Source organism: Pteronotus mesoamericanus, unplaced genomic scaffold (assembly GCF_021234165.1).
Source record: "Pteronotus mesoamericanus isolate MK-2021 breed Mesoamerican mustached bat unplaced genomic scaffold, CSHL_Meso_final scaffold_408, whole genome shotgun sequence".
NCBI classification, from domain to species: Eukaryota; Metazoa; Chordata; class Mammalia; order Chiroptera; family Mormoopidae; genus Pteronotus; species Pteronotus mesoamericanus.
In genome coordinates this window covers 6907663-6922672 of record NW_026555315.1, presented here as the reverse complement: position 1 = coordinate 6922672, position 15010 = coordinate 6907663, and the positions used below count along the sequence as shown (strand labels likewise).

Sequence of the window (15010 nt, the reverse complement as noted above, 5' to 3'; positions counted from 1 at the left end):
CTTTCTCAAAGCCTAATTAGTTGATTCTTTTTTCTGCTTAAACACTAACTCAAGTGTGCACTTAACACACATAATAGAGTCCCAGAAGAAAAATTTGACTGTTATAGCAGATTAAAACAAGCACTCTTCAGGGGTCCATGGATATAACCCAACTCTGCTTCAGAGACCCAAATCAGGTGAGAATAAACTAAAAATCCTAATAAGGATTTTACTAAATTAAAATACTCTCTCATATGCTATCTATAGACACAGACTATTGCTACAGCCACATAATAAAACTCTAAGACTCCAACGATACTTCAAAACCAATTTACTGACTTTCCAAAAAACAAGGTAATCTTTCTAATCTAATACTCAACCTCACAGAAAGGAAAACTGAGGCAGGCAATTTATGGATTTCAGGAAGAAGTTCTACTGGTAGAAGAGATTATTAGGGCTAAGCGAAACAAAGCATAAAGTAAAATTCAACACATTGCTAAGCAACTCTCCACATATAATTCATTTCCATAGGTAACTAGAAGGAATCAAAGTAAATCAGAAGACACTGATTTAAATAGTTTATTTTTTAAAAAGGTGGTTTTGTTTAAAATTTTGCCAATGCCACGGTTATAGGAGTGTATAGAGGTAACACATTTTTTTCCTTAACCATGCTTCTTTTCACCTTCTGCACAAAGGTTAAAACTTTTGTTAATCTCAATGGTATAAAACAGAGGTCAGCAAACTTTTTCTCCAAAGGGCCAGGTAATAAATATTTTAGGCTTTACAAGCCATATAAGGTCTCTGTCATGATCTTTAACAATCCATTAAAAACGTAAAATTCATTGTTAGCTTGTACCACATAAAAACAGACTGGGTCATGTTTGTCTTTCAGGCAGTAATTTCCTGACCCCTGGTATAAAATATCAACTTTATCTTGTCGGAGAAATTGCTCTCTTCAGGCTTCTTGACAGTCTGCTGCCTGAAGAAAAGGACTTATTTAAAAATTGAATGTACTTGTAACAAAGGTAGAAATGGAGAGTTCCTGCTCACTTTTGACTCTCCCAAGCAAATTTCCCATTCACTCACCCATTCAATTTGTTGAGCACCTACTATGTACACTCTTAAATATCTTTGTGTTAGCAGAGATTTCCAGTGTTTCTTCCTTAAAAGGTGGTTTCTCCACTTTCTCTAAACCTGTAATTATCAGGTCTTTATACTTAATGTTTTGGGGCAAACAAGGATTAAAATCTCTACTAGCAATCAGAGGAATCTAACAGTGATATCCTTGCACACAATACTGACACATCCTTCTTAAAATCCCATCCTAAATAAGGAAAAATGTAACTATCTCTATGTTAAAAAGATACTTCCTTTCCTCCCATAGGCTGATTTTTTTTTTTTTTTTTGAAGTTCTCAAATCTACAATATCCATCAAATAACTTCTCAGTTTCCTAGTGTGTTGCCATGTAACATAGAATCTGGATCCAGGTAGGGCTCTTCATTCACTTTCTATTTGAGTCTTAAAACAATACATTTAGGGGTGAATAGTACTTCTGAAGCAATTTACACTCCTCATTTCATCTCAGGGAAGGAGTGCTCATGAGACTGTTCCTTCAGAATATTCCTGTTTATCCAAGGTGAGGGAAGACTTTTGAAGTGGCCAAAAGCAGCTCAGGACTTCAGTACTAAAATATAAAGGTTGCCCCCATTCCAGATCTTTGGTACAGGTATCAACTACAACAATTTGATTACTCACGCAACAGAGACATGGCACATTTTGTAATTAGAGGTGTTTGTGATTTTCCGTTTAACCACGTAAACTAAAAGGGAAATGCCTTGGGAAACCACTTTGCAATGTTCTCTCATTTCTCCTAAATACACATTTGCACAACCACTTCTCCCTTTGATCAGTTCACGAAGAGAAAGCACAGGGTTGACCAAGGTTATCGCTTTCGTTCCCCTCTTTGTGTCCTTTTCTTTTCCTTCTCCTTGCGCTCCTGCTTGGCTAGTTTGTCCTTCTCCCTCTGCAGCTTGTCCTGTTCCTTCTTCCTTTGGGACTCATCCCGAAGCAAGTCTCGCTCCAGTTTTCGGGCATTGAGGACATCTTCCACATTGGTATTTCGGAACAGAACTACAATGAGTTAAGGGACTGGGGTAGAGGTAAGTCACACAGGCCCAGCTACTGCTCTCTGTCTTCATTCTTGCTGTCCAATCTCTACATGCTGAGTCTCTATCTATTCCTAATTTAAAAAAAAAAAAATCCTTGTTTATCTTTGGTCTAATGGGAAATCTTAAAACTACCATTATACAAGTTAAAAATTAACTCTCAGAATAAAAATCTCATTCAGACTTGTCTAAATATGAAAATAAAACTTCATTCTAGAGTAAGTGTTTATATCATTCAATGGTAGAATATTGTTGGAGTAGCTATCCTAGCTTTAGTGAACAGAGTATTCATGTAACTGGCAAAATTTTTAGGTACTTGGCACTGTTAAAATGCTTGAAAGAGTAAAATAATTTGCTTAATCTTACTATATCAATTTGTTTACCCAGATCACTAAAGCTTTCAGGAAACCATGTTCTAGTAACAACAAACTCTGAATTTATCAAATAGTAAGTTTAGCCAGTCAGAAAAATACTCAGCCAAAAACTTCACCTCATTTCTTCAGACTTTAAAAATATAACCTGTTACTACCAAATAAGCTCCTCTCTACTCTTAAAACATAACTCTCTTCTGCTTCAGTGCTTTAAAATATGTTCCTGAAATTCCCATCTCCCCCAGATAATCCACCATATTTCTCACCTTTATGAAGGGGGATTTCTAAATCCACTTTTTCTAGGAAGCTACCCCTAAGTGATTCTGTTGAAAGGGACTTTCCTCAGCATGTGTGTCGCAGTCTGTCCATACAGGGGTGGGCAAATGTACATTCACAGTTGTAATCCAAATAATATAATAATTAATAATAATACAATAAACTGTCTTGTGTACTAACAACTGTAAACCTACTTTTGCCCACCCCTGTATTTTTAGCTTGAAAGTATTTAGTGTTTGTGTTCTCTTTCCAACAAACTGTAACGTCTTTGAGGACAAAAAACAAAACTTCAGTACTATTTCAATTGTCTCCACAGTGCTGGGAAACCTCAGTGATATATACAGAGTACGGATTTTTATTTTCCCTTAGAAGTCTTTCCTCCAAGCTAACCCCTTTACAGTACATGTTAACATGTCTTCTTTGGGGAAAGTTCTTACTAAATTGGCCACGCAGGGCTGTCCTAGAAATGGGACTTGCAATGCTGGCCTCACATGAGTTCCTGGAGGTAAAAGGAGCCTGCAGCAATAACAGCAAAAGAACCCCTATCCTCCAGAGGACTCTGTGGAGAAGCACATGGGGATGGACACAGAGAAGGATACATTTGTCAGAACCAATGCTCATTGTGGTGGCGCCTGAATCATCCTTCTCATCTGCTTCGGTAAGCGATGTTAAGGAAAGTCGGACGGAAGACAAAGTTAGCGCATCCAAACCCAACATCGGAAAACATTTAATAGATCGATGGGTAGGAAAGGCACAATGAATAGACACTGTCAGGGATGTGGCAGTAAACCCAGGAGTGTCATCTTTAAGTCTCAGCATCGGGAAGATTGCCCAGAGCTTCTGAAAGATCCTTACCTCCTGGAGGCTAAAAAGAAAGGGAAGCCGGACTGGGGGACCGCCACATTACCTGAAGCCCGGGGGTGGTGAGATGACCTCTACAACACTGGTTCTCAAAGTGTGGATTCCAGAACACCCTGGGAACATGTTAGAAATGCACATTCTTGAGTCTCATCCTGGATCTACTACATCAGAAACCTCTGGGAGGTAAAGCCCAGCAATCTGTATTTTAACAAGTCCCTCAAAGAACTACTGCTTAAAACACTCTTTTTGAGCCCAAGAAATGAGAGTCTGTAATTGGAACCATAACTCTGCCAACCCTGGCACGAAAAGTCATGAGGAAAACTTAGAAGTAAAGTTGGCCGAAAAGCTCCTAAGAATCCTTTCCTGCACTCATGGTTAGATAGCTGACATTTCTGGTATGTCTACTCTATTCAAGAGGGCTCAGTATACTAAGAATTTCTTAAACAAATGTCAAAGTCACAAGGAACCAAACCTGCTCCTACCAGCAACACTTTTTTTTTACAGTCCCCACTCAAATTCCAGATTTATCTGGTGTTATTTGGTGGTTCAGTCTCACTTTTAATTACATGGTTGGTCACTGGAATATTTTTTTTTAAAGACTCAAACAAAACTCCAAATTTGGGAATCCTTCACCCAAAAGTACCCTAGTTCTAAGCCTGGTTTTGCTGCTAACTATATGAATGTTTCTAATTACTGGTTCATCTCTTAATTTGTATCAATTACCTTATCAACTGGGAAAGGATATAAAGATGCATTATATGTGACACAGCACTGCATAGAAAGGTAAAGAATCACAGCTATACCTTATATTCTAAAAACATAATGTAAATGGTCCATTAAGGCATTATGTTTTATACGGAAGTTTTCAGGATCGTTCTTGATTATGTGCTGAAAAGTGGTTAATGGTTAAGTCCAGTTTCAACTATTCCAACTTCATTCCTCACACCCACAAAGGGCCACAGGTCACTGCCATTTCAGAGAAAATTAAGCTGCAGAGGGGGATTGGCAACTTCCCAAAGCTCACTGTAAACCAGCAAATGCTTCTGGCTTGAGCCTCAGGAAATGGAGCTGAGACTCTGAAAAGGATATTCCTCTTCATCTGTCACATCAGCATACTGGGCCAGGAGGGCAGCTTTTCTCTGCTTCTCCTCTTCTGACACCATCCTGGGCTTCACCACAATCTGTGCCTGTTTCTCAATTAGGGTAGCAATGGCCTGTACCTCATCTGGGAGGCAGTGGAAGGGGAGAGAGGGATAACAAGGTTGTATGTGAGAAAAATCAAGCTCACCGAACCACTAGTCCACCCAGGCAGTGTTTGGAGTAAAGGCAATGGCATCTGCTGACTCCTTAGAGCCCTGGGGTTCAAAGGAGGTACCAACGAGAAAGGCAAGGAAAGGCCATGCAGGCCAGGCTCTAGGTCTTGTATCCGTCTTCAATCAGAGCAGCCCTGCTTTTACTTGTTTTATATAGTGAAGTTCCGCTGCTTTAAAAAAAAGAGGTTGAAAAGCACTGCATTAGAACTGTAGCAAATTAAACCTCCAAACATACAGCTTTCTCCCCTCTCAACCCAGAAACCTAAGAAGGAATCTAGAATCAACTTAAGCTGGTCCCTTTCGTGTTGATAATTATGCCAGGTGAAAGTCTTAGATTATTTTTTAAAAATCAGCTATTCTCCAATCTCAAAGAGGGCGGCAATAGTGTCAGGTAGTGGTTCTCATGCCTGGCTGCACATTAGAATCACCTGGGGGAGGTTCCTTTTGTTTTTTGTGTTTTGTTTTTTTTTCCAATTCTCACCCAAGGATATGTTTATTGGCTTGAAAGAGAGAGAGAGAAAGATCAATCAGTTGCTTCCTGTATGCACCCTGACCAGGGATTGAACCCACACCTTCTGGTGTACAGGACGATGCTCCAACTAACTGAGCCACCTGGGCCTCGCCAAAACCTGGGCCTCAACCCCAAAGATATTTACATAATTGATCCATGGTGTGGCCGAGGCATTAGCATTTTTAATAGTAAATCAAATAATGCTAAAAAACAGCCAAGACTGAGAACTATCAGTGTCGATAGTTTAGAATAAATTCAAATCTTTAATGATTTGAGTTTTCTGCATCCTAATGATGAGTATATTCACTTACTTCTTTTTCATTTTAAAAGGTAAAAGGTTTGGCTGAATGAAGCAAAAGACCAATTACAATTTGTTATAAAGTGAGAATATAAAAAAGGCAGAAGGTGAGAAAATATAGTTGACCCTATACCTGTAATACAAATCTATAAGGGGCAGTGGAAAGAGGATGAAAAAGAAAAAAGCAAAAACCACAATGTAGATAACTGTGGTCAGCTGAAGTGAATAAGTAGAACAGGAAAAAGGAAACCAACATTCAGTTAAAAAGTTAAAGATGCTGGGTGTTTGCCAGTTTAAATTATCATAGAGAAAATGAACATTCGACAAAAAAAAAAACAAAAAACAAAAACAAAAAACTAAAAACTCCCTGACAGCTGTATAGTAAAGGTTATTGGAAAAGGCAATGGAGGTTAGACATCAGAACTCCAACTCTACCTTCTCTTTTCACTTTGGTGACAACATTCTGAGTTTCCGACCACCGTTCCACAATCTCCTTGCAGATGCTAAGGAGGGAATCTTCTTCCTGGTTGGAAAAATAGACCAATGAATTAATTTCCTAGAGAACTCTCAATGTTAACAAAGCCTATGCAGAGAGCACAGATGGTGATGAGAAGAAACCACAAGGAGGGCTTGGGAGCCACAGAACAGAGTATGTTTCTCTTCTGAGGCTCTGGACACAGAAGTGATCCTGTGTGTGAGTTCCAGAATCCACACCTGCTAGATCAAGGGCACCTACTCCATCCTGCCAAGATCCAGGGAAAAGTACTCCCACCAACTCAGGGCCGTTTTCCTCATTTTTTTGGAGCAAAAACCTATGACCTAAGTCAAAACCCTTCTCAGTGAAATCTTCTTTAGCCAATATACTCAACTCAGTATGTTCCCTAAAGTTTATCCCTTTCATGCCAAGAGACTGTTACAGTCTAAGGCAAATTCATGCCCGTCTTTATCAAGAGGCATATAGTTCCAAATACTGACACCATCAAAAAAGCAGGTCAAGGAATTGGTACCAGTGGGTACCTAAGTTACTTCAACTTCTTTTTCAGTCTTTAGAAACTTCCTAGCTGAAAATAAAAACTAACCTAAATTGCTTGCCTCCTACTTCTTCCCTCTACATCCTACAATGTCAGGATCTAAGGAAAATAATTTTTTCCACTGTGTTGTATTTCCACTAAACTTGTAAGCTGCATCACAAGCTGTGTTAAGGCTTTCCCAAATACAAGTCAATCTCACCAGAGCACGCTATGGGGGCCCTTGCCAGGATGTCCTGGGACAGCTACACTAGTGTTATATTTCAACAATGTGCCCAATTAATAAACTACACTTTCACCAAGTGTTAGTGGAAATGAAGGCAGCAAAGATGACCAGGAAAAGCAGACAATTTGGTGACTTACTACTTAAACACAGATTAAAGTACACATTTCTGAATTCTTGACTCTGACTCTAGGAGACTAAGTGCTAAGTTTATTTTTCTTCTTAAAAACTCTGATCTCTTATTTTTACTCCTACTCGACCCCACACACATACATACACAACAACTACTGTATTTCTAAATACTTACAAAGGAAAAAGCACAATATTTGCTTCAGTTCAGCCCAGGCATGAAAAGGCCTCTAAAGCGAGCTCACCTTTTTTGGACTCCTACCTCCAAAATAGAACCGAGAAGCTTTTGTCATGGGACAGTCCTGGGCACTGCCTCTTAAAGGACACAGACATCCCAGAACACTTTATTCCCTCCTCTGAACACTGTCAACGGATGGGAATGAAATTGGTCGTTAGAAGTTTATGATAAAACTCTCACTTAGATATTTCAACGCCATTCGAAGAATACTCACCCACAGGTATCCGAGAGAGACTTTTCCCCAAGAATAAGGGAAAGCCATTCCTCTCCATGCATTACAACCTTTCTGGTTCCCCTTCCCCACGTCCCAGAACTCAGAAGAGTATTCCTCTCCCAAGTGAGATCATTAATCCTCTAGGACACTGAGTAGGGGAACAAGGATACAAAGTATTGGCAGGGGCTGGTTGGCAAGAGGCTGAAGAAATTAGTTCAGGCTTCTCACCAGAAAAGCAGAGAGAATACCCTGCAGAGCGTCCAGCTTCTCTTCTTCCTCCTCCTCCTGCAGAACACCCAGAATGTAGGCACCATAAACAGCTCGGTCCACTCCCAGTGCCTCCAACCGTCCATCTAGCCACGATCCAAAGCTGCAGCCCCCGCCATCGGCTTCGCCAGAGGAAGGTGCATCCACTTCACTGGGCGCCGCCATCTTGGGGTCAGGGTCCTGCCAGCCCCTAGGGCGCCTACCGCAATGCCTGATGGGCTGCGCCGCGGACCCACTGCGCAAGCTCAGAGAGGAAACTCACGCCCAGGCGCCGAGGACGTAGAACTCCGAAGACCTTTATAAATCTGCTTGGTATTTGTAACTTCTAAATTGAGCGCATCTTGGCAGCCGCTCGGTCACGTGGTCTCACAAGAATCCTGGCCGACTCTTTTTACAGTTGGGAAAGTTCAGAGAGGTTCAGTAATGTGGCCAAAGTCACGCGGCAAATAGCCAAACAGGACTGGAACTCAACTCGGATTCTAGCGCTTCGGCCCACCTCATCGAGCTGCCCTTTCAGTGCACACCCCCACACAGGTTTCAAGCAGGAACCTGCTCACTCTCTGGAGTACTCACCTTTCCGAGCTCCTCCCCTAACAATACTCCAATTTCCGGAAACCTTCCCTGATTCCCTGTCATCCGTGTTAAGACCACTCCATGTGTTGCGATTGCTTCTCTGCACCTAGCAGGGTGTATTTAACGCACAACCCAACGCATAGGTAGTAGGTGCTCAGTAAGTAAACAGGCAATCTCAGGTTGTTTCCTCCACTCATTCAACATTACACAGGTGTATCTTTGAGGAGCCTTCTTTATCCTTTGCTAGACAATGTGCTAAGAGTTTTTGATGTATTAGCTCTTGTAATTTTTCCAACAACCCTGTAAGGAGATGCTTTTATTGTCCACCTAATTGAATAAGGAAACATGCACAGCAACAGGGAACCTCACCAGAGGCAGGAGCTTGAGGACAGCAGCCAGGTCCTCTGCTAACTGCAAAACACCTGGCTCTGGGCTGAAAAGGATTACCCAAGAACCTGGGTTGGCTTTCCCTGAGCTACAGTGGAGGTTGGCAAGTCAGTGGCGTGACTCCATTCACTAAGTATTTATTGATTATCCACGGCATGCCATTGCTCGTAGGCAATGAAAATACAGAAATAGGTATCAAAAATCTCTGCCGTCAAATGTTCTTCAGTCCAGTGGGAACCGGCATGTTTAAACTAATAATGACAATATAGTGGGATAAATGTGTGAATGGAACCTTTTCTAGTAGAGGTTGCAGTAAGATACGTAGAAGCAGATTAGGTTCAATTTGCCTGTTGGAGTGGAGTTGGAAGCTGTGAAAGTGAGGGATCCAGAAAGGCTTCCTATTGGCGATGGGAGATGATGCTTACACTTTTTTGAAGAATAAGTAAGAGTTTTTAAGCTAAAAGACTGGAAGAGAAAGGAAGCAGATCCAGATGCACGGAGCTGTGTACAAAAGTTTTTCAGGCGGCCTCCAGAGAATCGGATATGGCTGAGCAACGGAGTTCGGATAGATGATATTTAGGGGATGACAAAAAGAAAGGGAGGGGCCTGTATACCTCGCAAAGGGCCTCTTGAGGGAGTTCTTCACCCGCATTATCATGGGGATAATGTAAATGAAAGGACATGGAACACTACAGCTCCATGCTGTAGAAATACAGGAGGGATACAGGAGGGAGCATTTAAGATCTGCTTCCTGGCATTGTCAGTTTTGGCTCAAATGAACTCAGAAAAATTATCTTAAAAAAGAAAGAAAATACAGGATAGTGTGAATATTAGCCCCATGACTTCTGTGTACTCACTGAGTTAGAATGTGACAGTAATACAGTAAGAAGCCCGAGTCAGTCCCTAAAGACTAACCACGTTTCAAGTTCTCAGGTGCATCTGCTAACCCAGTGTCGGTTCTGCCAGTGGGGCTTGTCAGCTGACACACATGGGAACCATCATAGCATAAGGATCATAGAGGAGGTGGATGCAGAGTCTCCACAACTATGAAAGTTGCACAGAATTTTTAGTTTAGGTTTTTGGGGTTTTTTACTTTTGATTTTGAAATAATTACAAACTCACTGGAAGTTGCAAAAATAGTACATAGAGACCAGTGTACCTTCCCCCAGTTTCCCACAATGGTAACATCTTACATAACTATAGCACAATATCAAAATCAGAAATTGATATTGGTACAATGTACAAAGATTTTTTTAAAAGCATTGCAAGCTTTACCCAAAACTGATTGAAGGCTCTCCAGCCCCTGTCTTAAAAAATATATATATCCTCATTGAATATTTTATTACAAAAATAATTGCTCATGATTCAAAAAAATTCATACAACTGGAAAAATGACAGAAAGCTCACAGAAAAAATCAAAATAGCTTTTTACACTATAAAAAGATGCTGTCACGTTTATAATTTTTAAAATATGCAAATTACATTTTTGATGGGGTACCATTTTTACTTCTCAGCTCAAAAAGTACATAGAGAAATGTTGGAAGAGGAAGTAAATCAATATAACCTTGTTGGAGAGCAATTTGAAAAGACTCAGCATTTATACCTCTGTGAATTTATTAAAATACATAGATTTGTGTGGATGTATGTATTATAAGGATATTCATTGCAGTGATGCTTATTGTAGTGAAAGGACAGATATTTCTACCTTCTAGCTATAGGAGACTGGCTAAAAAAGCCACAGAGAGCAGTACAGAGTGGGGCAAAAGTAGGTTTACAGCTATTCATATGGAAAATAATAATACAAGAATAAGCTGTTTCCCGTACTCACAACTGTAAACCTACTTTTTCCCCACCCTGTATTTTGCATCTGTAAACATGGAAGTCCTTATATACTGATGTGAAACAAAATATAACATACATTGTTAAAGACAAAAATGAGGCTCAGAGTGTATGTAATGTTTGCTGCCATTTGTGTTTTAAAATATAGGCCAGGGGCAATACATATACCTATGTGTCCTTGCATGTGCATAATATAATATATATCTCTGGGAAGATACACAAGGGGTGTGAGGATGGTTGTCACTGAGGTGGAGAACTCAGGGAGACTAGTTTTAAAATATCTCATTTAAAAATTATGAGCTATATATATTTACCTTGCATCCTTTCTTGTTTGTGTTAAAGAAGGAAAGCCTTCTTGAAGCCTTTCCTCCAATCTCATTTTCTTCCCTCTCTCCCTAGAGGTAACCACCATTTCTGAATTTGGTGTTTATCTTTCTTTTGAATGTATTGAAATATTATATATATATATAGATATATATCTCCATCCATGTGTATGTATCCATAAACAATATATCACACTGTTTTGCATGTTGGACTTTTCATTCTGCAGTGTGCTTTTTCCACTTAAGATTTGTTTAAAATATTTACCCATGTTGATACATTTAGCTCTTATCCATTCATTTAAACCACTTGTTGTATTTCTTTGCTCAGTTATGCCCCATTTGATCCATTCCTCTGCTGATGCACATTAAAGTTTTTTTCCCCAGTTTTCTAAGCAGTGCTTTAATTCACATTCTTACATTCATCTCCTTGCTCACCTGGGGGAAAGTTTCTGTAGGCTGGTGAGCATTGAATATCATTTTGCCAAATAATCTTAGCAGTAAAAATATTTTCACCATGTATCCCAATGTATGAATATGTATTTACTTATGAATTACATATGTGAACCAATATAACAAACTAGTATGTTCATCATTAGGCTTAAAAAAGGTGTAGATAACTCTAAAAAGGGCATAGTTACTATGTACCACATAGGATCGTCATGAGGATTAAACGACTATTTTTAACATCACAAAAAACATTCCATATATATTTGTAAAATAAAATAAATATTGTACGCATCCCTTTTCTGTCAACTTTTCTGTGTCATTATTTCATAGGTATATCTCTGACAAATCACCATATGACTGGTGGATACTGCAGTGCTAGAGTAGATACGTTTATTACATAATTCATATCACATATGTGTGAGTATATCTGTAGAATAACTCCTAGAAAGGAGGCTGCTGGGTGGAAAGATATGTACATTTATAATTTTGCTAGATAGCGCCAAATTGCCTTATATAGGAGGCTGATACAACCCCTTTGTAAGTCAATCTGGCACTATCTAGAGAAATTGATCTTTGCCAGTCTGTTAAGTAAAAAATGGTATTTTGGTGTAGATTTAATTTGCATTTCTCTTAAGTGGGGTTGAGCATATTTGAATGCTCTTTCTATTTCCTTTTCTGTGAATGTTCCCATATCCATTTTCAATGGAGTTGTTGGTCTTTTCTGTATCTCTTTGTACAGATTTCAAAGAAAATTTGCCCTTGTTCTGTGATATGAGCTGATCTTTTTTTTTTTTAATTCTAAGCACTTCCCTTCAGGAATCAAGAAAAATGGTAAGGAAGAAAATTCTGAATTATTATCTCAAAATATTTTCTGCCTCATAGTAAAAGCTACCTTTTTCTGGCAATGGCTTTGCATCTTTAATCTTTAAAATTTCACTGTCTGGTACATAATATTATCTTCACTTTTTAAAAGATTTTATTTCTTTATTTTAGAGAGAGGGGAAGGGAGGGAGAAAGAGAGGGAGAGAAACATCATTTGGTTGCCCTTCAAATGACCCCAACTGGGGAACTGGCCTGAAACCCAGGCATGTGCCCTGACCAGGAATCAACCTGTGACCTTTCAGTTTGCAGGACAATGCTCAGCACACTGAGCCACACCAGTCAGGGCAATATTATCTTCATTTTACAAATGGAAAAACTGAAAATCAGAGAGATTCGTTCATTCATTCAACAAATAATCACTAAGCACCTACTATGTTTTTTACTTTGGGGATACAGCAGTGAATAAAACAGAAAAGGTCCTTGTTATAGGCTTACATTCTGGGGTGGGGGTGGGAACGGAAACGGACAATAAATAAGTAAAGAAGCACTTCATAGACCGACAACAGTATGGTAATTACCAGAGGAAAAGGGGGTGGGGGAGGTAGGGGAAAGTAAAGAGGAGTAAATGGAGATGGAAGGAGACTTGCCTCGGGGTGGTGAACATCAATACAATACACAGATGAGGTACTACAGAATTGTACCCCTGAAACATATAGTGTTTTTAACCAATGTCACCCCAATACATTCAATTAAAAAAATTTTTTTAAACAAGTAGAGAAGTAAGATACTTTCTGATTATGGTAAGTGCTGTGAAGGAAATAAACCAAAGTGGAGTACCTGGTAAAGAACGGGGTAGCTACTGTTAGCTTGGGTGGTTGCAGAAGTCATATCTGAAAAAGTGAGATTTGATCTGGTGTCTGAAAGGAAAGAGACCTGGGAAATGGAACTGTTAATGCAAAGGTTCTGAGGCAGGAATGAGCTTGACTTGTTCAAGACACAGAGAAGTTTGGTCAGAAACACAAACAGGGAAAGCCATTGGGAGTTCATGAAAGGGAGGGTAACTTGATTTGATTGTTTTTGTATCAATCAGAATAGGCTAGGTTAGGAATTCTGAAAGTTTTGGTTTCAGGGCCTTTTTCATTTTTAAAAATCAAGGACCCCAAACAGCGTTTTTGTTTATGTGTATATTAGTTATCTATTGCTGTATACAAATTACCCCGAAATGTAATGACTTAAAACAACACTAAGTATTTATTTTTCTCTGGGTTTCTTTCGGTGGGCCTGGAATTGGGGAGCAGCTTGGCTGGGGATTTTCTGGTTTGGGATCCCGTGAGGCTACAGTCGTCTGAAAACTTGACTAGACGAAGGCTTGCAGGGTGGCTCAGTCACTGGAAAAAGCCTGTTTGTCTCCACAGGCGTTCCTCAGTGTCCTCATGTCATGAAAGCTGGCCTCCCCCACAGCAGGCCACCCAAGAAATAGCAATACAAATGTTGAAACGTCTTTTTTGACTCAGCCACAAAAGTCACACATTGTCATTTCCTCATTATTCTATTGACCCATAGCCCTATTTGATGTGGGCAGAAATTGAGGGCCATTGCAAGTCATCTTGGACACTGGCTACGACAGTGTGGGTATTCTTAAATCTATATTTATAAATATAAACATATTTTATATATGTATATGTATTTATACAATAAAATCATATTTGATATTTACCATATTAAAAATTAGCACAAAATATTAGTTTGTTCATTTAAAAATAAGCCCACTATGTATTAACATAAGTAATGCATTTTTAATTAAAATATATTTTCCAAAACCAAAATAATCTGAACAATGGCATTGTTTTACGTTTCTGGAAATCTCTTTAATATCTGGTTTGACAAAAGAGTGTTGGATTCTCATTTTTGCTCTACTTAATATTCATGAGAGAATGAGCAAAAATGGAGAGTAATGTCTTAGTATTATTGTAAGAATAGTTTTAACCTTAAGGAAGCTTCTGAAAAAGCTGAGCCACATTTTGAGAACTTTGAGCTAAATTATGATACAGTAACAAATGATGCCAAAATCTGAGTAGCTTACAACAAGGTTTATTTCTTGCTCATGCTACAAATCCACTGTGGGTCACCCATGGTTCTGTTCCATGTCATCTTCACAGAGGAACCAAAGTTGACAGGGCAGCCTCTAGCTAGGACATTGCCAGTCAGTGCGACAAGGGAAAAGAACTCGGTAAACCATTCAGACTTTTAAAAATCACACGTGGCCCTGGCTGGTATGGCTCAGTGGATTGAGCATCAGCCTGTGGACCAAAGGGGTGCAGGTTCGATTCTCAGCCAGGGCACATGCCTGGGTTGCAGGCCAGATCCCCAGTAGGAGGCCTGTGAGAGGCAACCACACATTGATGTTTCTCTTTCATCCTCCCTTCCCCTCTCTCTAAAATTAAATAAAACAAACAAAACTTGTGCTTGGAAGTGATGTGTCAATTTTTTTTCATCAGCCAAAGCGAGTCACATGGCCAGACTTTAGTTCATAAGGGCTAAGATATATGATCTTCTTCAGGGAGAGGCCCCACCGGAAGAAATACTGAGTGTATGTGGTGTATATACCTCCACCCTTGTGTTTAAGGAACATTCTGTTGTGCATGAAGACAGGGTTATATTGGGGAGAGGAAGGAAGCTACTTAAGAGTAGAAGTGGTGTTAGGAATTGATGCAGTTACTTTGGACAAGAAATTATAATGGCTTG

General features: G+C 39.5%; 2 protein-coding genes across 2 annotated transcripts in view; one reads left to right on the top strand and one right to left on the bottom strand.

Moving 5' to 3' along the window:
* Positions 1 to 364: 364 nt before the first annotated feature.
* Positions 365 to 8110, bottom strand: CCDC43 (coiled-coil domain containing 43). Its single transcript, XM_054592941.1, has 5 exons — positions 7836 to 8110; positions 6211 to 6298; positions 4743 to 4878; positions 3392 to 3450; positions 365 to 2110 (listed from the first exon to the last, which is right to left on the bottom strand). Exons 1-5 carry the CDS (start codon positions 8037 to 8039, stop codon positions 1923 to 1925), a joined length of 675 nt encoding a protein of 224 aa, XP_054448916.1. The 5' UTR covers positions 8040 to 8110; the 3' UTR covers positions 365 to 1922.
* A 1131-nt stretch (positions 8111 to 9241) lies between these two features.
* Positions 9242 to 15010, top strand: part of DBF4B (DBF4B-CDC7 kinase regulatory subunit) — a 31418-nt gene continuing 25649 nt past the window's right edge. Inside the window, exon 1 of the mRNA XM_054593104.1 lies at positions 9242 to 9276. Within this exon, the coding sequence (XP_054449079.1) occupies positions 9242 to 9276 (35 nt within the window). The remainder of the gene's footprint in view (positions 9277 to 15010) is intronic.

Bases quoted from the DNA above. Each gene is read 5' to 3' on its own strand.
- CCDC43 (XM_054592941.1), bottom strand. From the start codon at position 8,039: ATGGCGGCGCCCAGTGAAGTGGATGCACCTTCCTCTGGCGAAGCCGAT. The intron at 3,451-4,742 runs ATATCCTTTTCA...AACATCGCTTAC, and splicing joins GATGTGACAGATGAAGAGGA to CGAAGCAGATGAGAAGGATG. The intron at 2,111-3,391 runs GTATCCTTCTCT...AACTCATTGTAG, and splicing joins GAGCATTGGTTCTGACAAAT to TTCTGTTCCGAAATACCAAT.